We start from the raw sequence: 24687 nt of genomic DNA, 5'->3' as shown, positions 1-24687 counted from the left end.
TAAATATTTAAAGTTCGTTATGTTCTTGCAACATTTGGTAAATCCTTAGCTTTGTTGGATGGCACATACATGATAATTTTGTCACTATTATTGACTGATATCTGTCTTCTACGATTTGAATGATTACTTGACAGTGAGTCATCCACATCTATAGTCATTTGATAGCAGTTCAGTGGGGGCATTCTGATGTGCAGATTGCCAGATTCTAGTATAAGGTAAAGTCCATGTCATATTCTACTGTAAGAAGGTTGTCCTGATACCTCTTTGGTCTTGTTAGCTTTTGTTTCATGTCTTTTTCTTCCATATGATTGCTTATGCATCACGTGCATTGTCCCACTAGGAGTTGACAAGTATAGTGTGTCTTACTCGAATTCAATAAGCAGTAGCATATCTAATTTGTAAGCATATGTTTGCGCATGTGTGAGTGTCTATGTATCTGCTTGATTTTAAGATTAAGATTTCAAAAACCGGAGTTGCAACATATCTACTCACGTACATATTCCTACGAAGATTAACTTCTTAGTTGTCCATGCTAAAAGTTAAGGTGCAAACACAACTTCAGTTACCTTACTTTAAGCCGATAGAGATACTTCAATCACATGCTTTATTATTTTCTGTCCAGTTAACAAAGACTGAAAGCAATATAGTGCAAGATATCTAATGACAGATTACTAGGCTGGAGTCACCACCATGCCAAAGTAAAATTTCAGAAGGATTTATTATGACTGATTGCCCACAATTTCCAACTCAGAAAAAATAACTCAATCCCACAAACCTTTGTTTTTAACACAAAACACACCTCACAATGCGTAGAAGAATGCTGCAATAGCAGCTCCAAGTGTGCCCATGAAACCCAGCACTACTGAAGAAGCCTCATTTGGTGGAGGGGGAGGTGAAGTGGATGGTGTAATTTCTACCATTCCTGAAGGTGTTGGAGGAGAAGAAGAATATGGGGAAGGAGAAGGTGCTGAGCTTGGCCGTTTGCTCCGGTCTGCCATAACCACAACGTGCAACTTCTCATTCTTTTCGCAGTTGTCTTTGTTTCCACTGATAAAGTAGAATGGTCCTGATGTTGTGAAAGTGAATACTGTGTTCCCATCGTTGAATCGGTCAATAACTGATGATGTATCACAGCTATTGTAAGCCTTGACATCAACTAGTAGCACGGAGTCCTTGTCAGGTAAGTAACTGAACACTGCAACATCAAGAAAAGGTTGGCACAAGCTTTGTAGAGAAAATGTAGAAACACAATTTCACAACTTCCTTTAATTGCATTACAGTGCACAGCCTACGATTTTATCATTTACAAGTTTTAAGCTTTGCATTTTCAAGTTTCTACGCAAGCATGGTGAGATAGATGTAAATAAACAACAGTATAATTTGTTCGTGTCAAGTTACAGCCTTCTAGATTAGGCTTGAAGTAGACATTCTCTACTGCAATGTAGGCTGAAGGTGTTTTGGTAAATGTCTATACATATATGTAGTTAGCTTCCTCAAAACCCAAAATCAAATTCTGTTTGATTGGCTTACTGTAATGTGCTTTTTTTATTATAAAAGAGAACTTGACAACATAGTGCTTGATTTGTAAATTTTGGAAACATACGGTGCGAAACAAAGTTGTCTGATTAATTTCTAGAAGAAAATTGCCTTTTCCCCATGAAGCATTATCTACTATATCTTACCTTCTCAGAACTTGCATATGTAGAAGTTTAATGCAAATTTACAAATCAAGCTTACCTAGGGTGTCACCGACTTGAAAACGGTGTTTCTCTGCCCACTGGTTGTAGGACATCGAGTCAGGGACATCCCATTTGCCTGATCCTCCAACTTTGAATTCAGTTGCAACAGCAACCGTTGCTAGGAGAACGAGGCACAAGAAGATCAAGCCTGAATACTTTGCCATTGTGGGGGGTGAAGAGAGTCGCTAGTCTAGAACTTGTTCAGGTTGTAGCAAGCTCTAACATAGTGTTGGATATTTATAAGGACTCATCCAAAACCTTCCTTCTCTTCTGAGTTCTCTTTTTGTTTTGCATATCTTACTTCATGGAGCAAAGTATTTAGCACTTTCTGTTCTGGGCATGCTCTTTTTATGTACTATTCCATCTTCTTTGCATCTTTTGTGGCTCTCTCAAAGTTATACTTTGCTTGCTGCCTTCAGAATATTCATATCTTGTGAATAGGGTTATACCAGCAAGCAGGGTTCAGATGAACTTGATGTCTGAGCTGTGCCATCTCAGAATGTGCTCCACTCCTCTTGTATGTCCATGTAATCCATTTGCCATTTCATTTACTCATTCATCAACAAATATATCATACTTGATACTTCTTGCAGCTGCATGAATGTGATCCATTTAAGATCACTTATTCCCAAGAATGGCTGATTTAGAAGCTTATAATTATAAGTATAATTTGTACCGGGTTTGCAAGAATCGAATCATGCATGAGTCTTGGAGAACAGGAGTAGGATATGATCATTTTGTTACTATCCAATGAAGGAAATCTTTCTTTGCATTTGTTAAATCATCTACTGTATTACGTTCTGATCTAACGTAAATATGGAACAATTGTAATTTTCGAACGCTGGTAATATCTAAAATCAGTAACCATTTTCACAAGTTGGCCCTTAATTTGCTTTTATCCTCTTTCAGTGAAATATGTTAAAATATGTTATTGCATACATTCAAATCCTAAATATTAATGATATCTGCAGTTAGATCGATGCTAATAGAGTTTGAACTAGAAACTACTCTAGCTCTTTACTAACTATATGGCTTTATCCTACCGTTATCCAATCACAAAGTTAGATGACGATATAAGAGGTTTTTAGGAATGAGTAGGTTCTGCTTAAGGAATTTCATGTACAGATGCATTTTTTGGCTTGGCCAAGAAAGAAAGTGTCGAATTCTTTTTATCCTTTTCATCTTGGAATAGACATCATATCCATTACGGCGAACCATTTGAAATGTGAAGGACAAAATAATAGAGATTCTCTTCCGAAGGAAATGAATGAGTAAATTTTTTTATTATACGAAATTAAGCATGAGAAATACCAATTCTAGCCCTTTTTTTATTGTGATATTAACTCTCAAAAAGATGGCAATGTTTGAATGAATTTGACTGCAGGACATCAAATGGCTATCTTTGAACTGCAGTAAGAACTGCTACTACTTTTGAAGACAAAGACACTTATATCACACGACACAAAGGTTGACGCATGCAACTTGAACACCTCAAGCAGGATCACCTTCCCCTCAATCCTCGACGAAGATGTGAAGTTCAACGACCCAGCTGGGCTGAGGATATCCGGTAAAAAGTAAATGCTGCTGATCACCTTCGTCACCTGAATATCCACCGAACTCAAGATCCTCTCCGTCGAACGTGCGTCGACCGTGCCTTCTTCGACCTGCGCCTGCCCGACTAACTCTCCATGGTAGAAGATCAAAGTTGTTGCATTATGATACCTAAATCCAGCGTAGTTAGGGTTCTTGATGACGATTTCGACACCGAGAGTTACGTTCAACGCGAAGGTGGAGGGGTTGAATTCAAAATGCTCAAGGTTAACCGGAGTCGCAACGACTTGGGGTTGCTTCTGTTTGAAGACTGTGAAGTATAAGGTCACAAATGTGACTATGAGGAGAAGGATGAGAATGACTGTGATGAAGCAGCAGATCTTGAGACATTTTCTCTTCATTGTTGATACTGATGATCACATACTGATGCTCTCATAATATATAAATGAAGGCCAGAGAGAAGCGCCGATGATGTGTTTCTTTCTTTAAGGCTTTTTTAATGGGAATTGAGGAAGCTTCGTGTAGTTGGATGGTTGTGTTGGAAGATGAAAGCAAGGCGTGAGGTCAAAAATAGAGAGTTGAGAGGATGGTTGAGTTTCCTATGTAGGTTTCATTGTATTATGCGTTTGTATTGTGCTCTGCTCTGGTTAATGCTATAGGTATGCTGAGAATCTACTGATTTTTAACGAAACTAACATTAACGTTAACAAAAGAGCAACATAATATTAAAAAAACTGGGAAGTGTGAAGCAGGCATGAAACCTTTAGACCCCACAAACATCGTCACCTAACACTTAAAAGACGAAACCAAACTTAGGAGACCAAAATTATCACCTCAAAGACCTTCAGTAAACGCCACTCCCGTCCCCTTCAACCAAGCACCGCCCTGGATCAAGCTAGCCACCGTGAAGCGCTTCGCCACCTCCGGATCGGTGATCACGTTATACCCGGGCCACTTCACCCGGCCGGCGGTCCCAGCCCCGGGGCCCCGGTTCTGGTACTCCCCATAGAACAAAGTCTTCAGCGCGAACTCCCCGTCCCACTCCAACCACCCCTTCGGGTCGACGTGATCTTCTATCGTTGACTGCAGGAAGACGGTCCTCGAGTACGCCTTCCACGGCCGCCCGAGGTACGTCGGGAACTGCTTCTTGACAGGGGCGAGGTCGGCGGAGGGGGTGACGTGGCAGCTCTGGATGGAGGTGCCGGTGTTCTGGTTGGGGTCCTCGCGGCCCTGGGCGGTGACGAGGTTCTTCTGCTTGTCCATGGGGCGGCGGGCGACGAGGTCGCAGTTCTGGAAGACGACGGCGGCGTTGCCGAAGATGAAGTCGACGGTGCCGGAGATGGAGCTGTCGCGATAGAACTGGCGGAGGGAGTGGGCGTAGAGGGTGTCCTGGTAGCCGTCGAGGCGGCAACGGTTGATGGCGGAGCGGTCGGCGCCGACGCGGAGGGCCACCGCCTGGTGCTTCTGCGGGCCGGCGGTATTCTCGATCTTGAGGTCTTGGAGGATTAGCCCGTCGCCGACGGCAGCTGCATGCAAGAATTGGGTTTCAATTAAACAGTGACGAAGTGAATTATTTGTACGCATGTATACATTTTTGTAGGAAGAATCATGATTTGAATATAAATTGTTTACAAACTGAGCCTAAAAATAAGTTGGATCCATATATTAAGTGAAAAAGAAAGCCTTCACAAGAATAATTTAATGTTTAAATCTATAAATTAATCTTAAAGTGCCTATTATAGCAATAAAAAGTAAACAAAAATTAGTTTAATATCATATCAACTATTTAAAAAATATCGATAGTATATAAAAATTAAATTTTCACTTAAGCCTTTGGGGCCCCAAGGAGTATTTTTTTTGGGGTTGTTAATTGTTTATTCTAAATACAATCGATAAAAAAAAAGAAATTATTTTATAGAGATAGCGTTAAATATTAGACTAGACTTGACTTACACAATATTATGTATTATATATTCTTTTTATTTTCTACTATATTTCATTACTATTATTAGCTAATTAATAGAAGAAAAAGAAAAGGTAAAAGACTCATGACTAAGATAAGAAGTATCTAAACTAGAATAAAGGTATTAAAATGTCTTAATTTTGGTTGCTTATTAGCTTTAAAGTGCGTCAGAGAAAAAAAAACAAGGATTTAAAGTTATCTATGCAGAACTTCACAAATATCGACCATTTGGAGTGGTATATAAATAAACAACCCATAAATCAATAAAAGTCCGGGCCGGAGCCGGAGATCGATTAATAAATGGGCCGAACTTGGGCCCACATGTTTGTCGTTCTACGGCGTGATCGTCTCCCTCTCCATAACGAGGTAATAAAATTGGATTTAGATTTTAACAAAAAAAAATCATATTAATTTAAATAAAACAGAATTTCCATGTTCTGTTAAGCTAAACTAATGTGAGTTTAAGTTGACTCTGAAATTTTTTTAAATATCTTTGGTACAATATATGGTTTATTTTTAGAAAAATTTGATAATGTAGGATTCGAGTCATTAAAAAAAAATTTATTATGTAGAAATCGATTTTTTTTTTCAGATTTCTGTATATTTAAAAGTGATATAAGAATCTTCATGCCGCCTACTAAACTTGACCTAGTAGATAAATACTAATATATCCTGACAACTCCAAGACAAACTCATTTAAACCCTCGTAGCTCTTAACGTATATTATATACCTACAAGCATGTGAAAATTAGTGCAAGTTGACTGGCGATTTTATTGGCACCAGTAACTCGATCCACTTGGAGAAGAACAAATCTTGGATCTTTTCTCTCTCTCTCTCTCTCTCTCTCTCTCTCTCTCTCTATATATATATATATATATATAGTAAAGAGTGCAAAGAGCTAGGATAGATCTAGGCCTTTTTACTTTCGAAAACTTTCAAAATATCATAATAATTATTATCTTCCTCAAAATATGATAACTGCCTTGGACTCTTCAGTTAGATCATCCTAACCACAGTTAGGATGAACTTACTATTTTACTCTTATATAAATTATTTAAAACGATTATAAAACTATATAATGATTCTGAAATGATAGTAGATTTAAAAAAAAGAAGAAGAGTATTTTAATTATATATATATATATATATATATATATATATATAATTTTATTTTTGTTCCATCCAAAGCTAACTATAAGGACATGACCAGGTTATAAGTCCATTAGCCATGTGATCTGCTCTGAAGATTTCCTAACTTCAATGCTTGCTGTCGGATAAGGAGATCTTTGGATTTTAGAGCAATATTTTACATCCGACCATGACATCCACCTACCTAGATTATTATCCAACGTTCCCATACTCTTTTGTGGTTTTCTAAATTAAACTTCTTTCCATAAGCTCTTATCTAATCCTTATCTCGAAAGTCATTTCACCAATGGTAGCTTAACCCGCAATTCCATGGCATCTCACTTCTAGTCTGGATTCCCTATATCCCAAGCTACAGGAATTTCCGACAGGCCGTGCAACTGGGCAGCTGAGGTAACGAGGGTGTGCTAAAAGATCTCCGTAAAATGAGCAGAAAACACCATCAAAAAGTTTTTTGTTTGATATATCCTAACTTAGCTAGCCTACTAGCTACCACGGTTGCATGCAATCCAAGTATACTACCTTTTTTAGAAAGTGGAAGCATTCAATTGGATCGCTTACCTAAAGTGGCCGAGTTGAAGGTGGTGGACCCGTCCACCACGTTGAGGCTCCCCGAGATCACCGTCGAGTCCATGCCGTCCCCGACAATCATCACGTTCGTCTTCTTCTTCCCCAGGCTCACATTTTCTTTGTACACCCCCTTTTTCACGTAAATTACGTAGCGCTTCGTGCCCTTGTCCGGCGCCGAGTCCACCCCTTCCTGCACCTTCTTGAACTTGCCGCTCCCGTCGGCCGCCACCACGACGTCGGCCTTGATGTCCTTCGCGCTGGTAGCTTCTAGAAGCTTCCTGTCGTGGTGGGAGACCCAGGAAGGGAAGCTTAGTACCAGATTCGCCACGTCATCGTCGTCGTGGGAAGGCTTACCGCCGGCGGCGGTGAGGACGGCGAGGGCGGCGCTGGCGAGGGACTTGAGGGGCGCCACGCTGGCGTGCAGGGCCGCGCCGGCGCCATCGAGGCACGTGGCGTAGTTGGTCAGCGCGGCGCTCGTCCACGTGCGGGCGTCGGCGATGGATGACGTGGCGGAGGCGGCCAGGAGGCGGTCGCGGGAGAGGTCGAGCAGCTGGGCGCAGTCGGCCAGGGCCGACTGCTGACGTGGGTCCCTGACCCGGAGGCGGAGGTCAACTGCCGCGGCGGCGGCGGCGTTGATCTCGGCGACGGACCTGTCGGCGATGGCACGGAAGACGTCGAGCGGGGTGGGTTTAAGGGGTGCCGACGTGGAGGCCAGGAGGAGGGCGTCGGAGACGATGACGTTGCAAGAGGATGGGTTAGGGGAGGTGGCGCAGAGATGGGAGGGCTGGGATGGGTTGGTGGTGGAGAAATGGATGGTGATGAGGGTGGTGAGCGAGATGATGGTGGCTAAGGAGAGGGTGAATAGAAAAGCTTTGCATGGGAGGGAAGTTTTTTTATTAGTTGGGGAAGATAGCAAGGGTTCATGGGATGGAGCCATGGTGATCGAGGATATATAAGAGTGCTTTGAGCTTCAATGGATCGAGTTATATTAGGGGCTCTATTTATAGAGGGATGAAAGGGGGAGAAGGGAACAACATTGGCTCTTGTGTTTGTATGTGTAGGTGGAAACTTTAATTATAATTTGACAAGAGGAGACCATGTCATTAATTTGATCTACTTTACTTAAACTAGCTAGTTCCAAGGCCAATTTACTTTGTCACTCCGATAATAAATGCGAGCCAAAATGTTGTAACTTTGAATTTAATTCCGAGCTAGGTCTCAAACATACTTCCATGTTCTTGAATATATTATGAACTCTTAAGCTAATTATAGTTATGCGGATTTAATACTTTTGTAGAAAATCTACTAACTATCAATCACAATGTCTAAGAGAGATTTAAACTCATAGTTTCTATCATAACTGATACAATCTGACCACATTAAGCTGCAGTAATGATCTTCTCGATTGGCTGGTAAGCACTAAGTTTTGTGTGTGTGAGTTGTGCTATCGGTGGAGATAAAATTAAGAGGTGATCATAATATGCAATGTGTATATGCCATGGAAGTAGTGGTTCTATAATCCTCACGGGACTCGGATTAGATTTACTTTTCAAGATTCCCTAAACTCGTGCCAATGCTGTATGAATCTGGATACGATGCATGAAATATTGCAATTAATTCGTTCTCTAGTCATATGGAGAATTAAATATAGTTTGGTGGGACATGATCTAATAGATCAATTTGGCACATTTAATACGGGTGATCAATAGATGGATAAGGATAAGGACAAGTTATATATATATATATATATATATATATATATATACATATGCAACGTGAGAGAGAATATCTCATAGTCATCTCTCTAGTTCTACTGGAGATGGTCCCAATGGAGAAAATTTAGCCTCGAATGCTGGATAAGAACACAAGAATCACATGACAATTAAAAACAAATTAATGAGATTCAGATTAAAGTACTTGGATAAAAGTAATTATGGGAAGACAAATGATGGATTACTCTATTCTAATATGATATTGGCAATCCTGCTCGCATAAGAAAACGTGAGCTCAGTTGGATTACTCTAGATCTATTCTAATATGATATTGTTAGTCACCTTTCTTTTTTAAACACATAATATTCTAATCTGAAATCTGGATACGTGTTGGCTAACTATTGAAGGGCAAACTGTTTGGTTCTATCGCTCTGTGATAAAGACTGGTGTTTTCTGGATTAACTAAGACTTCGTACAAGTTACATTTATTTAATTACTCATTGTACATGGAAGATAAATGTATTAAAGGTGCTATCAGATAGTCTCCCTTATAGTAAATCTTATTGGTTCTTATTGGATCAGCTCTCATGTTGGGTGATTTCTTTTTCCGCAACCTAAGATATATACTTTTGCATCACTTGTTGCTACTACGTTATCATCGCATAGCGACACATTTGTCACACATTATTATAAACTTAATAACCACTACATTGCTTTTGCATTGTCCTTGCATAGCCACTGTATTATCGCGCATTAGTATGTATTGGTTTGTATTTGTAAGTCCGCATTTGTTCTTAATATAAATATAAAGAGTATTTTAAGCTCGTATTTATAATAAAAAATAATGTTATTTAAGAAAAATACTATTTATTGTCAACATATACTCATGTGTATTTTTCATTATTTTTATTAAAACCATCACTAATTTTCAATACAACTATATTATTCTTTAATACTTTAATATCAATTTTATGTCATATTAAATGTAACTATTATATTTTATATTCGTAATGAACTAAATATTACAATAGCTTATATTAATATTAATATTTAGAATATCTATATTTATTCCATCCTTATTTAAACACATGTTTTAGGAATACGGTCAATTCTAGAATTATTTCTAAACTGAGATATTTATTTCAAGAGTAACTATTGTTATGTTTATTTGTATTCCAAAATAAGGACATAATAATTACATTTAATGTAATATAAAATAAAGAGAAAAAAATTAAAAAAAAGTTTTATTTTTTATAAGTGTCATGTGTATCGTGTATCATTTAATTTAATATAAAGTAGGTTGATGGAATGTATGTCAAGAGTAAATTAGTAATTATGTTAGCGTGCGATATAAGATGTAATTTTGATATATAGTGTTTGTATTATAGAAAGAGGTAATTAATATTTATCTGTTATTCTGAAATAAAAAGTTGTATTATAAAATAAGAAAAAAAGTGAGGGGCTAATACAAAGTTTACCATTTCACTTTACCCGGAAAAAAAAAAGAGATATTAAAAAATAGGCTAAATCTAATTTGACCCCAACTATGGGACGGCGCGCGACGCAATCCAGTGCCTCCCAAATCAACAAATGCCATGATTGGGTTCGGCTTGACACTTAAAGGAAAGTGTCCGCTGTCTGGTGCTTCGCAGCGAGATCCTCTTTCCCTTAATCGTTGTTACCCGCCATCACTGCAAGAACGGCTAAGCCATCACGAACGTGGTTAGATCCCATTGGAGACAGCCGATTCGGTCCTCCTCCTTCTGCCACGTGTAAAGGACCACTGTACCCAAGACCCAATGGTAGCGACTTGGTCTCTCTTTTTAATTTTTTTTCTTTCTGTATGAAAACCAACTCCCTCTCTCCTGGTCACAAATTTTTCTCTCCTCCCTTGGGGATTGTTTACTTCCAAATCCAAGGTATGCTTTCCCTTTCCCTTCCCTCTGTTCTCTGTTACCAGCTATTTTTCTTACTTCCTCATGTGGGTCTTGCTTGTTATGTCCTCCATGCTTCTTGCTCTTGTTTTTGTTCATCTTATTCGGACTATTTCTAATGTCTTCTTTATCTTAGTTGTCTCTTTTAGTGGAAAAAATGACTAGATTTGTTCAATCTTGTCACTAGATCTATAGGTTTCTTGCTCTGTCAAGTAATTTGCATGCCAATAACTTTTAGCAGTTCATGATGTATTTTATTTGCCTATCTTATCTATATTGAGTTGAATTTGTGGATGGAATTGTTGTCCTGTAGGTGAAATAGATCCTTATATGAATAGTTGTTGTGTGAAAAGGGAAAAATGAGGTTATTAATAGCTATTGCTTCGTGGATTATGCTACATTTATCATGAGGCTATAAGATTGTTTGTTTCTCGAAACTTTTCCATCTTTCCAAATCCATATTCACATGGATTATGCTGCCTATATAAACTTCTTTCCGTTTTGCAGGTTTTTAGCCAAATTAGAACGATGGTGCAGCTCGCAGAGAATCTGCACTTACTAATGCTTTATTAATCTGGAGTCAAAACCAATGGAAGGGGTGAAGAAGTTTTCTTCTGGTTATCACCTTGGGCCCCCCTGGTCTTTTAGGGGCAGGCAAGGCTTTGCCACTTTTTCCTTCCTAAGAAGAGTTACCCATTTGATTTGAATGAGCTTTTTCCCAGTTCATAACCATATATATTTTATCTAGTGCATTGTACCAGCTGCATTTAGTGAAAGCAGAGACTGCTCGAGCTTTCATTCCAAAGGAGTTTAAGCTTGTTGAAGCCTTTGGGTATTGAATCATAACAATTAAAGACTAAGAGTTTCTACAAACTCGCAGATTTATTATAATTGCAACTCATATATGCTTCTGTTTGCAGGTATACACTCGGTGGTTTGTTCCTTGCTGAGTATGATGACAGCCCGGCAGGAAAGTTTGATGAGGTGAATAATACTGGTTTTCAGTTGAAAGTTTGTCTATTTATCTTTTTCACACAAAAAAGGTATTTTAATTCCTGTATTAGGTGCATATATTGTATCTTAATGTTGCATTCTATTTAGTATAGCTGCTCTAATGGCTTCTACTAATCTGCTGGCCTCTGTATTATTTCAGCTTGTGGTGATCGCTGGCATTGTATGGAACCCTCCAACTTCATGCGCGTAACATTGTTTTACCTATCCTTTAGCTGTGCAACATGACAAATACCTCTTTAGTTTTATAACAGCTGTTACTCTTTGTTCTATCATGTAAAGTCTTGATAGTAATATGTATCTCCATTTTTTTTTATTTTTTTTCTATAGGTGGGCCGCTAGAGTACTTGTAAGTAGTCATGAAGCTTGCTGGCATGGCCGAAAGGTGTAACCATCATTTCATTTATGAATCATCTAGATCTGTTTTCTTCCCCTTTTGCCTGATTAAATTCACCATCATTCTTCTAGGAAATAGGGCTCCCAAGCCATGTTGCCATATTCTCAAAGGTATTCCAAACGAACTGTACACTTTTCTGATGAAATAAAATTTGGTTCTGATTGCAAAGATCTATATTGAGTACATCATTGTTACTGAGCAGTTGGTTCAACAACTTGCATATTAATTTCCAAGAATTGTGACACTATGTTGCGCACTATGTCAGACATTTTTTTTCCCTTCATTCTGCTTTACATGTTAAAATCTGTAACAGACACAATAATGCTTTAAGCAGCATTTTTCTTTTTCTCGATGTCTTCTTCAATGTTCAATTGAGATGTTTTATAAGTTAAAATTTAAGTTGTAGAATGTAATTTTTGTGGTGCTTGTCACAATCTGACATATCGTGATGTGCTATGTGAGTGATCTTTAAAGAAACAAAGACACGTGGAAACTATGAAGAAACAATTCAGTAGATGCAGTAGCTTTCTGAGTATGCTTGGTGTGAACCCAACTTACACCAAGCAAGAGGAGCATAGCGAGATCGAAATAACAGAGATTAAAGGATCGTCTCAGATGTCCTTATGTAACATCAGTTTGCCATTTTCTGGTATGTTAACTCTGCTGATCTATCAAAATTCAACAAGTTGGATTATTAAGTTCTGTTTACCAATTTCAAAATATTGGTCTTTTTTTTTTTGTAGAACCACTTGATATGTTCTCTGAATATCTAATGCAAATAATAATCTAAAGTTCAAACTAATGTATTTTAAAGTAGAACTATGTCTTAGAATTTTGAGTTCTTGTCTGACTTCTATACTTGTCATGTGTTTATGATGGCAGTGCCAAAATCAAACAAGAGTGACACATGGATGGGTCCTAGGATCAGAATGTCTCTTCCAAGCTTCAGGTTAGTCTGATGGAGACAACAAATCTGCTTCTTAAAATCTTTTATCGTGGGAATTTAACTTGTATTCTCTGAAATTTCAGTGGCCAAACTGAACACAATCCACACCTTCTTAAGTATTCTTGCCAGATAGAATGCAGGTATTGTCCAAAATATCTATATGATATAAGTAGTTGTTGTAGTCTCTAATTTTATGCTCAAGATAAGTGCAAAAACCACACCCTAGTTGTCTTGTGTGATGATCCAAGACCAACTATATTAGAAATTTCTGATTGAATATGAATCTCCTTGCTAAAGTCTTCACTATAGTTGTATTCAGTGAACCTTCACTACATTTTGAGCAGAAAACTTATGATTTGGTTTCTGGTGTTGATCAATCTGGACTTCGAACTTTGTTCTCAAATGTTTCTTTTGCTAAGCAGGCAGTTCCCTGGTGCTGTCTCAATTAACTTTTCCAAACCAACTTTGCTGTTGATTATGAATCTTAAAACTCTGATTCTTTACGAGTGTTGTATGATAATCTTATGCTGTTTGAGGTTTCCACATCATCTGCAACTTTTCACTACAGGGATTACAAGTGATCAATAGATTCTGCAGAATTATCGCAGGATGAAGTGTCGCTAATTGAACAATTCCTTTTTGATGGTTTACCAAAGTGGTGCAATTAGGAGGTTGTAATGGTACTAAATGATTGAATATATCTTCCTTTTGTCTTTAGTAGACCAATGAGTTTTAATATATCTTCCTTTTATCTTTAGTAGACCAATTGAGTTAATTATCTGCAAAGAATTTTCAGGAAAGAAAAAAGATTTTCTAAGTATCCATTTCCATTGCTAAGTACTACAGAGGTGTTTGTACATCTTAAAGAACCTTTTCATATTAATTGCGTCATCTGAATTAGATTAAATCTGTGCAGGGTAAGAGCAGTAAAAGCTGCTAAAGTATCGAATTCGAGGATGAGTGACCTCCATGAAAGTTCTCAAGACAATAACACTGATTGCAATCTAGATACCAGTCTATTAGCTGAAGATGATGCATGGAAGAGAAGCATTTCCATCTTACTGTCAAAGCCCATCTTAGCTCTGGAATTCAACCTTCTAAAGATGCAGGTAGGAGCTCCAAGAATAGTGGTTCCAGGATCAAAGAGTCGAGTTACATATGCAAATGCTAGCTAAGAATAATTAGTAGATGTACTTGGGAATTTTTTTTTTTTTTGTAGATAGAATGTACCATTTACAAGCCCACGGCAAAGTTAGGCTTGGTACATTGATGTTATTAACTATAAGATTTGTTACGATGTTTAAAGAGTGATTTGCCTATGCCATCAACTTGAGTTAATTATGTCGAAAAATCAACTTAAACCCCCAAAATCTAATCTGACCTAGCAACAGCAACAATGCAAATCGTGAGGCTTATTTTGACAAAAGATATTAGAGAGAGCAAAAGGAAAAGAACAGAAAAACAATCACCTCCCTTTCCATTACAGCACGAAAATTAAAATCCTCACGAATCGAGGAGCTATCGAATCACCCATAATTGAGCCGGAATATGTCATTCTGCACGAAGAAGCTTCCCTGCTGCGTTGGAATCAGCTGAAACATCTGCATCGGAAATGCCAAAAATTATATACATTTTTTTTTCCTTTGCTAAGTATCTCTTATGAAGGAATTAAATCATTGTAATCTCCCTCCTGTGGAGAGAGAGAGAGAGAGAGAGAGAGAGAGAGAGAGAGAGAGAGAGAAAGCACCTGACTGAACTTGAGCTGGTGCTCCTCGCCGAGAAGTTGGAGATTGCCACTAACAAAAACAATTATGCCGCCGGCGAACGCCGACGGCTGGCAGTCGATCGTGGAGGCGAAGTGCTTGCATTGCCCGAGCGGCAACTGCGTGAGTTTCCGCCCTATGTCGTCGGCGCCGATGAATTTCTCACCTTCGAAGGAGAGCATGGAGGTGTGGCCGTACAGCGAGGCCAGGGCGGCGCGGCTTGTGTCGAAGAGGTTGTAGTAGTGGTCTACAAAGGCCTTGGCCACCATTTCTAGTTGGTCTCCTGCGTCCATCTTCTCCTCCTTGCGATCCATTAATTGCCTCCCCTCAAATTTTATTTGTTACACAATTTTGTATAAGCTTCAAAGAACGTTACTAGCTTTGCATGGGAAGTGCAGCAAATGGCTTGTAATATAGAGGTATGGATGCACAAAAATTAACTTTGATGCTAAGAAACTGGGGTGCATGTTGGTGTTTAATCTTCTTCTTTTTTCTCGCTCTTAGACCATAGTTTTCAATAAAATTACTAAAAAGAGTTTTTGCATGTATAACCTTAGAAAATCTCAAATAATTTTTATTCTAGTTTTCATAACTTTTTTTTTCAAAAAGTAATAACCTGAAGGGTATTCAAGTATTCATAGAATAGAAACACTACATGTGAAAAAAGCGTTTATAGGCTTCAACAATGGCAGCACTGTAAATAGTTGGGATCATAAAGGGTATTACAGGAAGCACGTAAAAGGAACGCTCTTCCTTTTGGAGGATGCACGCAAAGAATCCACAGGATAAGCCAAGTAAAAGCTGATCAATTTACATGAAAAGTTTTATTTACACTCTTCTTTTCCTCGAACAACACTCTCCCAAGTGCTTCTGCTACTTTCCAGGACGTAAAGAGTGATGAGTGCATCCACAAAAACTGGGGGTGGGTTTAGGATCTCAAAGGAAAAAAGAAACTGCAACCAAGAGTGAGACGGCGCCGACTTTAGCGAAAAGCATTAGATTCCTTCTCGTTTTTTTATACTTTGTTCAGGAGCACTCGGCCGACCATTCTAATAAAGGGGTCCACTGATTCATTTATTGGCAAGCACTTGTCCTAGAATAATGTCCCACGTATACATAACTAAGGGTGCTGACGTGTAATTATAATGGGAATAACAAGAATTTAGGGTTCTTTCTAATTAACAAAAAAAAAAAACAACAGAGAATTTGGAATTCATAATTTTCTTTTCTACAGGTAAAGATTCAGTGATGTGGGAGGAGTTTTCTCTCTTATAGCTAAAAGATTTATTGGGTTAGACTCGGACCTCTCTTAAAAAGAATTGGTGTAATACCCGTGTAAAAATAAAATAAAATAAAATAAAAATTAGTGCACGGGTTTAGCACGTGCGCTGACTTCTTCTTCCTCCCCCACCTCTCGTAGTTAGTTACGAGAGATGAGAGAGAAATGCGCCAGAGTGGAGTTGAACTCCACTCCGCTCCCCTCTCCTCTTTATCCCTATTTAAATCCCTTTCCCCTCGAGCTTTTCTACTTTTCGCAACATCTCTCTCTCTCTCTCTCTCTCTCTCTCTCTCTCTCTCTCTCGCTCTTCCACCCCTTTATCTCTTCTCCTCCGAGCCGCCGAAGCCTTCGTCGTGGACAGCGAGTCACTGGAGCGTCGGCAGCCAATCAAAATCCCCTCATCTCAATCTTCGGGTTAGCCTCCATCTCTTTGTTAGTTTAATTTGAATACTGTCTAATTAATCATGATTAATTATGAGTATATTCATTACTACCCTCGTCAAGAGAAATTCGCCGCCGGCGACTTTGGGTTGACTACCCACTAGTCCGGGAAGTTTTCCCACATCAGCCCCTTGCTGTGGGTACCTAATTTGGGTACCCACGGGGCGTGTGGGAGGCGATGCCATGTCGCCTCCCACCACCGGGTTACTCGGACACAAGCGGCCACCATCGACGGTGGTGGCCTCGCTCGCTCGACCTCGTTTGGCTCATCTCTTCACATGGAAGAGGTGGGTACTCGAGATGAGGGCTTCGAGCCCATCTTTCACTGAACTAGGAAGCTCCATGGCCACCGGCCATGGAGTTCCTCAACTCTCACCATCGACCACACTAGCCGATGGTTCAAACTTACCTGCAACCCAAGTCAACCTCATCGACTTGGGGAGTCGATAGAGCTTGGCTGCCGGCGACGGAGATCACCGGCAGCAGCACCACTTTTCTTTTCAATTTTTTTTCCTTCTCCTCTGTTTTCTTCTCTAGGAAGGAGACAATGAGAAGGGGTGGGGGTTTGGCCAACCTCCAATGCGTTCTCATCTAGGCTATGGGGTGGGCCGCAGCCCACGCCCACAAGCCTTATCTAAGGCCTCGTTGGACTGGGCTCTAGAGCCCAGTCCACCCCCTTAGAGTCTTGTTGGCTACGGTAGGCCCGCAGCCCACCTCCTTACCTTGCTGGACTGGGCCCTTGAGTCCAGTCCGACACCCTTTAGAACCTGGTGGGTTGTGGTAGGCCCGCAGCCCACCTCCTCACCCTGATGGATTGGAGCCAGTCCACCACCTCTAGTCTAGTGGGCTATAGGTAGGTCAGCAGCCCACTTTCTCACTTAAGCAATGCTGGGCCTTGAGCCCAGCCCAACATTTGGACCATAGGCTCTAGAGAATCAAACTTAATTTATACAACAAGGTAGTTAGTCCCATAAGTTTATCACTCTTATGCTTATTTTATCTATAAATTATTAGACCTATTACTGTGCGGGGAGGATATCAAAATTCAGGAGGGATCGACTGATTAGGAGAGTGAGACGGATTCCAGAGATATCCCAGGCGAGTAGAACCCTATATTAGTCTACGAAAAATGTATGCTTATGTCGTTTCTTACCTGCATTAATTAAATATTATTTCTTACTTAGAATAATTACATGTTATTTCATACTTGTATTAATTACATGTCAATTCTTACTTGCATTATTTACTATTTATTGCACATATATGATAGGTTCTATGTATTGTTTATAATACATGTTATTTTGATGATCATGATATAATAAATAATAGAGGTCATGACACCATGTGCGCGTATCATTGTTAGTCAAGTCCCAATCAGGCAGTGCCCCTCTCACCCACTCAACCTGGGGTTAAGGGTAGGGTGTATTATATAGTATTATATTAGCGATCAACACCTGAGGTCATTAGCTGGTGAAACATTCAGGTAATTACACTGTACTAGTTAGAGACTAGTCTAGTATGATTTTAGAAAAGATGATTGAGAGGTAGGGTTATAGTTCTAGCGGTATCCGAGGCCGCAGGGTCAGGGCGTCTATCGAGCTGTGTGCTCTTACCCGCTGTATGTGATGATTTGCTTTGTGCGATGATTTACTAGAGAGGTGTTGATGGGCCTACGACCGGGGTCCTTAGTCTGGTGGCCACAGACAATCGGTCATATGCAGCGTCACCAAGCATATATGGGCGATAATACCGCTAGATGACTAGTCCCCATTGATTTTATGATGCTTTGTGAGACATGTCATTAGTGACTCGGTTTCTGTGTGGATTTTTATGTAAATTGAAATATGATGATGAAAGTTATTAAAAGTTGTAATGTACACATTTCCTGACATGTTTATGGGTTTGCATTTCTATTTATCATACAATACAATATTCATAGATTACTATTGGATTTTACTTGCTGGGTCCCGTGCTCACCGCCATTTTGGTGGAAATATTTCAGAGCTAATATGGAGGATGCGGATATGGAGAAGTAGCATATTCATTTCTATATTTAGTATTGTTTATTCTATTATTTCTAATTGGACTTAATCCCTTGCGAGGGTATTTATGTTTAAAAATTTGTGTATGGACTTGTATTCCTAGAGGCTTGTTGAGGCTTGTGATAATTATAACTTTAGATTATTTGTTGGATTATTATGGTATTTCTAGAATTATCCAGATACTTTATGAGATTATTTCACTGACATGTCATGTGAGAATCATGTGGAACTCTCCATGTGAGAAATACGTGATTTTTGAAAGTGGGTGTTTTAATTGGGCTTAGAATCTCGACCCGAACCCAAATAGGGCTAACACGTAGCTTTATTCAAAAATCTATATTCTTTGAGATAAAAACTATCACCGCACAACTTAGCTAATTATACAATATAAAGAAACTTTCCAGGAACCCAAGAAGTAATTCTTTATATGCCCAATTCTCGAAGTGCTAATATTCGTAGTTCAAGAGTATTTGCTGGCAATGTCCATGAGGCACTGACAGACCTCCTTAGGTGCAGATAGCATTGGCATATGATCAGCTGCTTTAATAGTCTTCACCTCTTTCACAGGGTAATTCTCGATCATCCACAATTGGTGCTGCTTCGGTATCGTGAGATCTTGCTCGCAGACTATGTACACCCTATCCACTGAGCCGTATCGATTGCTAGTGAATGGCAGTCGGCTTAGCAGCTCGTAGCGGAACCCCGATGTAGCCCTAACTAAGGTTTTTGCCAGTGTGAGATCCTACAGTACACAGTGATGCATGTAATTCGTGGAATATATATACGTTAATACAGCATTGAAGTAGGTATTCCATTAGTACCAATACTGTATACATATATATATATATATATACCTCAGGTGGGCAGAGCTGATAGAGTTTTAATTCCAAGAACTGAGGGCCAATAATATGGAAGGTAGACGCTTCTCTTCGTCGCTGTAGAATTTGATTTGAGTGTCCATCAAATCTGACGGTGGTTTCTCAAAACGTTTGATGCATGAAATAAGCCTCAAGTCAGTTCATATATATATATATAAGCCTCAAATCAGTCAATTTTTTTAAAAAAGAAAAATAAATAAGAGAGTAAAGTTTTTTTCGTAAAATTCTAAAAACTATACTCATCCGGCATATGACGTACCTTAAAACAAACATATGACGGCGGCGCCGTACAATCCGGCATGGACGCCGCCAGAAAGACGGCCGCCGCAACCTTCTCCGGAAACATCTCCGCCGCTAAAGCGATGTTCATTCCCCCCAAGCTATGCCCTACCAATATGACCCTCTCGTCGGCCGGGAGAGACTCCACAATTTCCAGCAACGGCTTCGAGTAGTCGGCGAACGTCGGCACGTCCTCGAGCCGCCTCTCATCTATCCCGGCGGCGGCGAGGTCGGGCACCGTGACGCGGTAGCCGGCCGACGTGAGCAGCGTCGATAACTTGTACCAACACCAGGCTCCGTGACATGCTCCGTGAACAAGAATTATGTGGTTGCAGGTCTTCTTTTTTGATCCATCATCCTCCATCTTATCCTTTCCAGTTACATTCTACTCTTTCTAGTTTTTATAATGGATTTCTAAGCAGCTCGATGATGAGATGGGAGTAGTTGGAAGTCTATTGGTGGAAGTTAGTCTATGTTGTTGACTAGTTTAATATGGAAGTCGGCGAGTCATTTGGCTATAAATTAAATATAAATTGAATAATTGGCAGAGTGGTTAAACCGTCACACACAAAAAGCTTTGCATCATTGATGTTAACCAATTTCAATAAAAATTTACTTGGGAGATTCGATCAAGAGGCATATCTACGAATTTAATCTAATTTCTACCGTAGAGATGCCTATTTACGAATTTAATCCAACTTCCACCGTAGGAGGAGGTGAGGAATAAGAAAGAAAAGAAGAAGAAGAAAAAAAAAGAATTTAATTATATCTGCAGGCTTTACAGTCAAGATAGATTACGTCAGTCTTATTCGATCCAAATAGTTATTTATCGGACCATTGGGTCGGCCTCGGGCCTCAGCCCTCAGGCCTCTTTAAAAGGATTGCTCTTGGAATTTGGCTCGCAATAAATCCAGCTGAAGAAACCAACTTTATTCAAAAGTTTTTTCCTTCTCTTCTTTGAGATAAAACCAAACGTCATCTATACACAGCTAATGCAATAGAGTTAATAATATAATACATCAGAAGAAGACAGTGGAAGTATTAAATATTCTTACAAAGTTTTGGCCAGTATGATATCCTGCAATACATATTGATGCATGTAATTTGTTAAGTATGTACGTTAGTACGGCATTGAAGTAGGTAGTGAATTAGTAGCAGCATATACCTCAGGTGGGGAGAGCTGATAGAGTCTCAATTCCAAGAACTGAGGGCCAAATAGCATAGAATTAGTTGGAGGTTTCTCCTCTCCACTGTAGGATTTTAATTGAGTATCCATCGGTTCTGAATGCGGAGTCTGGAAACAATTTGATGGATGGATTAAGACTTAGGAGCCAAGTCAGTTCATATCAATGCAGTGCCAAGATTTAGCCACCATTCATTCATTTGTAGAACAATTTTTTTTCTTATTCTAGAATTCAACCTTTTATTTTAAGATAATAAGCTAAACATTAATTATAATAACCCTATTTTAAAATATAAATATTATTTATTAAAATTACATCTCATACTATATACTAACCTAATTACTAATTTATCCTTGATATATATTCAACCAACTTACTTTATATCAAATTAAAGATGATAGGAGTGTGAAGTTTAAATAAACTATAGGATTGTTTTACATATTTACCTTTCTAAATTTCATATTCACATGTACACCCTTCATAACCTATAGGTTTTGCATAGATACATTTTCAAATGACATTTGATAATCATAAATTAAAACTTACTAATGTAAAGACAACATGACATAGATACCCTTAATTGAAAGAAAAATACAATAAGGGTAATATTTCTATTTTTTTTATAGTTAGACTAATATAATATTATGAGAGGAGTATGCAAGAGACAATATAACGCATAACTTCATCCATATGCTTCTCTTTATTGAGATAAAATCAGCATCATACAATTGAGCCTACGCCGCAAGGGTGATAAATAATACATGGAAAGGTGGTGGATATGTAGATTATAACAATAATAAGAAACTTCGTACGGTCTTTCTAAGGGACCCTAAGAATAATTCACCATAACTCCAAGAAGAAATGACATTCTTAGCTCAAGAATACTTACTAGCGATGTCCATGAGACACTGGCATAGCTCCTTCGGTGTGGATATCATTGCCATATGATCAGCCGCTTTAATTGTCTTCACTTCTTTCACAGAGTAGTTCTCGATCATCCACCGTTGGTATTGCTCCGGTATCGTGAGAGGTCTTGCTCGCAGACTATGTACACTCTATCCACCGAGCAGAAAAATTGACGTAACCCTACTTAAGGTTTTCGCCAGCGTGAGATCCTGCAATATATTGATGTACGTACGTACGTGAGTTGTGAATTACGTACATTTGGTACAGGTAGCATTGCAGTAATTAAGTAGTACGTCCATTGTGACTACTGCTGCCGCTGCTACTACTACTACTATATATTGGTGTGGTGTTCGAGGAAAGCGGACGCCGGAGCTAGCCGTGGTCCGGGCTGCGGTCGAAATGGCGGAGGAGTACCGTAGCAGAAGCAAACAGAAGAACCCGAAACCTAGGAAGATAAGGAAGCACTGGGTACCGCCGGAGACGGGCTGGATCAAAGCCAACACGGACGGAGCACTGAAAGCGGGCACATACCAAGGCGGAGCAGCGGCCATATTTCGAAGTTCCGACGAGAAGTTCCTTCAGGCGGGATGGGAACCGTGCCCGGGTACCTCGGCGCTACAAACGGAAATCTGGGCCATCAAACTGGCGTTGAAGATGGCGAGAAGAGGCTCTAGGCTAGAGATAGAGTCGGACTGCACCGAGGCCATCAGAAGTGTGCAGCAGCCGGAGCTCGGGCCATGGCGGGTCCGCAACCTGGCGCGCGAATGTGCCGAGCTCGCCAACGGCGTTGGCGAGGTCCGGTTATCCCACGCTGGGAGAGAAGCCAACTCGGCACCGGGCGGGCGGCGGTCGGGGCCGGTGTGGCCTCGGGACCTTGCCAGTGGAGCGCCTAGCGACGCTCCACCGGAACTTTGTAAGGTTTTAACCGCCGACACTGACACGTGGCGGCGGAAAATTAATAAATAGCTGAACCCAGCTCTTTACTTCAAAAAAAAAAAAAAACTACTACTATATATATATATCTCTCAGGTGGGGAGAGTTGATACACTCCCAATGCCAAGAACTGGGGGCCAGGTAGCAAGGAAGCTGGACGTCTCTCCTCGGCAACGTACGTTTTGAATTGAGTGTCCATCCATGTCGACGCCGGGGCCTCAAAAAGCTTCATGCATGATTGGATGAATAAAGAAAGTCAGTTCGCATCAACGCACCCTTTTGTGTCATTCTAGACATACTGTGAAGTTTTTTCAAGAGTTTTTGACCACACTAGTCCTATTTTAAATTTAATTTATTAAAATAGATCAGTATCTCCTAGATAAAGCGATGAAATTTTTAACGTTTTTAATGTTACAGTAAAATGCTGAAAATTTTACATTTTTATTATTAAAAAATATTTAAAATTTAAGTATTTTTTCATACTAATCTGTTAAGAGGAGTTAAGTGTCAGAATGAGCTAAATAAAAATACTAAAGAGTTTAGTATTTTTTTTAAGATTTTAAATCCTACCTTTTAATAATAAGTCTAAGGAACAACCTATTTTGATCAATTAAATTTAGATTAGAGATAGATTTGTCGAAAACTCATTTTTTTACTGTGCTATTATCGAATGAAGTCAGTTTTTTTATTTTTCTTTTCTTAAAGCCGTAGACTTAAATTTCCTTTTGAATTTTTAAACACAAGCTTTTTCACTTGATTACAATTGTATACGTTAAGACATGCTTTGATATAAATGCCCTTTTTTGATCCCTTTAGATGATTAGAAAAAGAACACATGAGATAGGACTAAAGCTTGGTGATATAGAGAGATCAGGCATGCCGTAGTGTCCCAATTATGAAAATCCATCATAAATAATATAATCCAAATTATGTCAAAATTCCCAATTAGTATCACATTTTCGTCTTGCCATAATGGCCACGTTGCATATACTATATATAGAGATCAGGTATTACCTTATCAATGACATAAGATGGCGGAGTGGTACAATCCGGCAGGAACGCCGTCAAATAGACGGCGGCCGCAATCTTCTCCGGCAACATCTCCGCCGCTAAAGCAATGCTCATTCCCCCGAAGCTATGCCCTACCAACATGACCCTCTCGTCGGCTGGGAGAGACTCTACAATTTCCAGCAATGGCTTCGAGTATCGGCGAACGTCAGCACGTCTTCGAGCCGCCTCTCATCGATGCCGGCGGCGGCGAGGTCGGGCACTGTGACGCGGTAGCCGGCCGACGTCAGCAACGTCGATAACTTGTACCAACACCAGGCTCCATGAGATGCTCCATGAACAAGAATTATGTGGTTGCAGGTCTTCTTTTTTGATCCATCATCCCCCATCTTATTTGTTTCCAATTACATACAAACTCTTTTTTTAGATGGGAGTAATATATTTATAAGCAGCTCAATGCTAAGATAAGATTATGGCTAAGATTTGATACGGAGTTTGTAACTTAATTGGCTAGCTAGATTTTAGTACCGTTGGATAGATCATGTCGCCGGTTTGGTCTGATTTTAGTTTTTGTCGGTGTATTTTAAATTTAAACACTTTTTAATCTCCTTATAATTCATAATAGTCCAGAAATAGCGATACAAATGACCAACTTAATTGTGTTGTCATCAAATCATGCTATATTTCTATAGGGGTCATTAAACCTTTTTTTTTTTATATTGGAGATTAATAAGTAAAGAATACATGAAAGTAAATTAAAATTAACCTAAACTATAATGAATAAACTATCACTTCAACAGCATACAGAAGATTATGTTATTTAATATATCGTATTTCTTTGTACTTCTTATTTTGACATTATCAATGAGATGGAGATCACGATGGAGACAAAGGAAGGACAATTATCGGGTAACAAGGACATGAGTTGTCAAATGGGCATATGTAATGTTGGAGTGAGCCGTGTCGCAATTTTCTTCTCTTAATATTATTACGATCTATTTAATT

At 39.3% G+C, this 24687-nt stretch overlaps 4 protein-coding genes and 2 pseudogenes across 8 annotated transcripts; 1 reads left to right on the top strand and 5 right to left on the bottom strand.

The window, feature by feature from the left end:
• Nucleotides 1-587: 587 nt before the first annotated feature.
• LOC140796349 (early nodulin-like protein 9) lies at nt 588-1959 on the bottom strand. The gene is made up of 2 exons (XM_073149346.1): nt 1738-1959; nt 588-1195 (listed from the first exon to the last, which is right to left on the bottom strand). The coding sequence occupies exons 1-2, from the start codon at nt 1901-1903 to the stop codon at nt 801-803; spliced, it is 561 nt and encodes a 186-aa protein (XP_073005447.1). The 5' UTR covers nt 1904-1959; the 3' UTR covers nt 588-800.
• A 2007-nt stretch (nt 1960-3966) lies between these two features.
• On the bottom strand, nt 3967-8066 carry LOC140796348 (pectinesterase-like). The gene is made up of 2 exons (XM_073149345.1): nt 6961-8066; nt 3967-4816 (listed from the first exon to the last, which is right to left on the bottom strand). The coding sequence occupies exons 1-2, from the start codon at nt 7904-7906 to the stop codon at nt 4125-4127; spliced, it is 1638 nt and encodes a 545-aa protein (XP_073005446.1). The 5' UTR covers nt 7907-8066; the 3' UTR covers nt 3967-4124.
• Nucleotides 8067-10506: 2440 nt separating this feature from the next.
• Nucleotides 10507-14293, top strand: LOC140796277 (protein NEOXANTHIN-DEFICIENT 1). 5 transcript variants are annotated; one of them, XR_012110429.1, is made up of 12 exons: nt 10525-10600; nt 11123-11269; nt 11364-11447; nt 11536-11599; nt 11769-11815; nt 11957-12011; nt 12095-12133; nt 12498-12672; nt 12906-12972; nt 13053-13109; nt 13538-13649; nt 13886-14293. XR_012110429.1 is itself a non-coding variant. In XM_073149232.1 (11 exons), exons 2-11 carry the CDS (start codon nt 11205-11207, stop codon nt 14142-14144), a joined length of 912 nt encoding a protein of 303 aa, XP_073005333.1. In that variant the 5' UTR covers nt 10507-10600; nt 11123-11204; the 3' UTR covers nt 14145-14293. The 5 variants fall into 5 exon arrangements, 4 of the variants coding, with proteins under 4 accessions (XP_073005333.1, XP_073005335.1, XP_073005336.1 ...); XM_073149232.1 differs by lacking the exon at nt 13538-13649 and having other exon boundaries at nt 10507-10600; XM_073149234.1 differs by lacking the exon at nt 13538-13649 and having other exon boundaries at nt 11957-11975.
• On the bottom strand, nt 14289-15201 carry LOC140796279 (nuclear transport factor 2B-like). Its single transcript, XM_073149236.1, has 2 exons — nt 14717-15201; nt 14289-14570 (listed from the first exon to the last, which is right to left on the bottom strand). The coding sequence occupies exons 1-2, from the start codon at nt 15044-15046 to the stop codon at nt 14496-14498; spliced, it is 405 nt and encodes a 134-aa protein (XP_073005337.1). The 5' UTR covers nt 15047-15201; the 3' UTR covers nt 14289-14495.
• Nucleotides 15202-18798: 3597 nt separating this feature from the next.
• Nucleotides 18799-21745, bottom strand: LOC140796453 (salicylic acid-binding protein 2-like; annotated as a pseudogene).
• Nucleotides 21506-24153, bottom strand: LOC140796278 (putative inactive methylesterase 20; annotated as a pseudogene).
• Between the last annotated feature and the right edge of the window lie 534 nt (nt 24154-24687).

This window comes from Typha latifolia, chromosome 10 (genome assembly GCF_019914945.1).
Source record: "Typha latifolia isolate L0001 chromosome 10, TyphaL0001v2, whole genome shotgun sequence".
NCBI lineage: Eukaryota > Viridiplantae > Streptophyta > Magnoliopsida > Poales > Typhaceae > Typha > Typha latifolia.
Note: the sequence above shows the minus strand (reverse complement) of the source record. Positions and strands in the feature narration are given on the sequence as shown.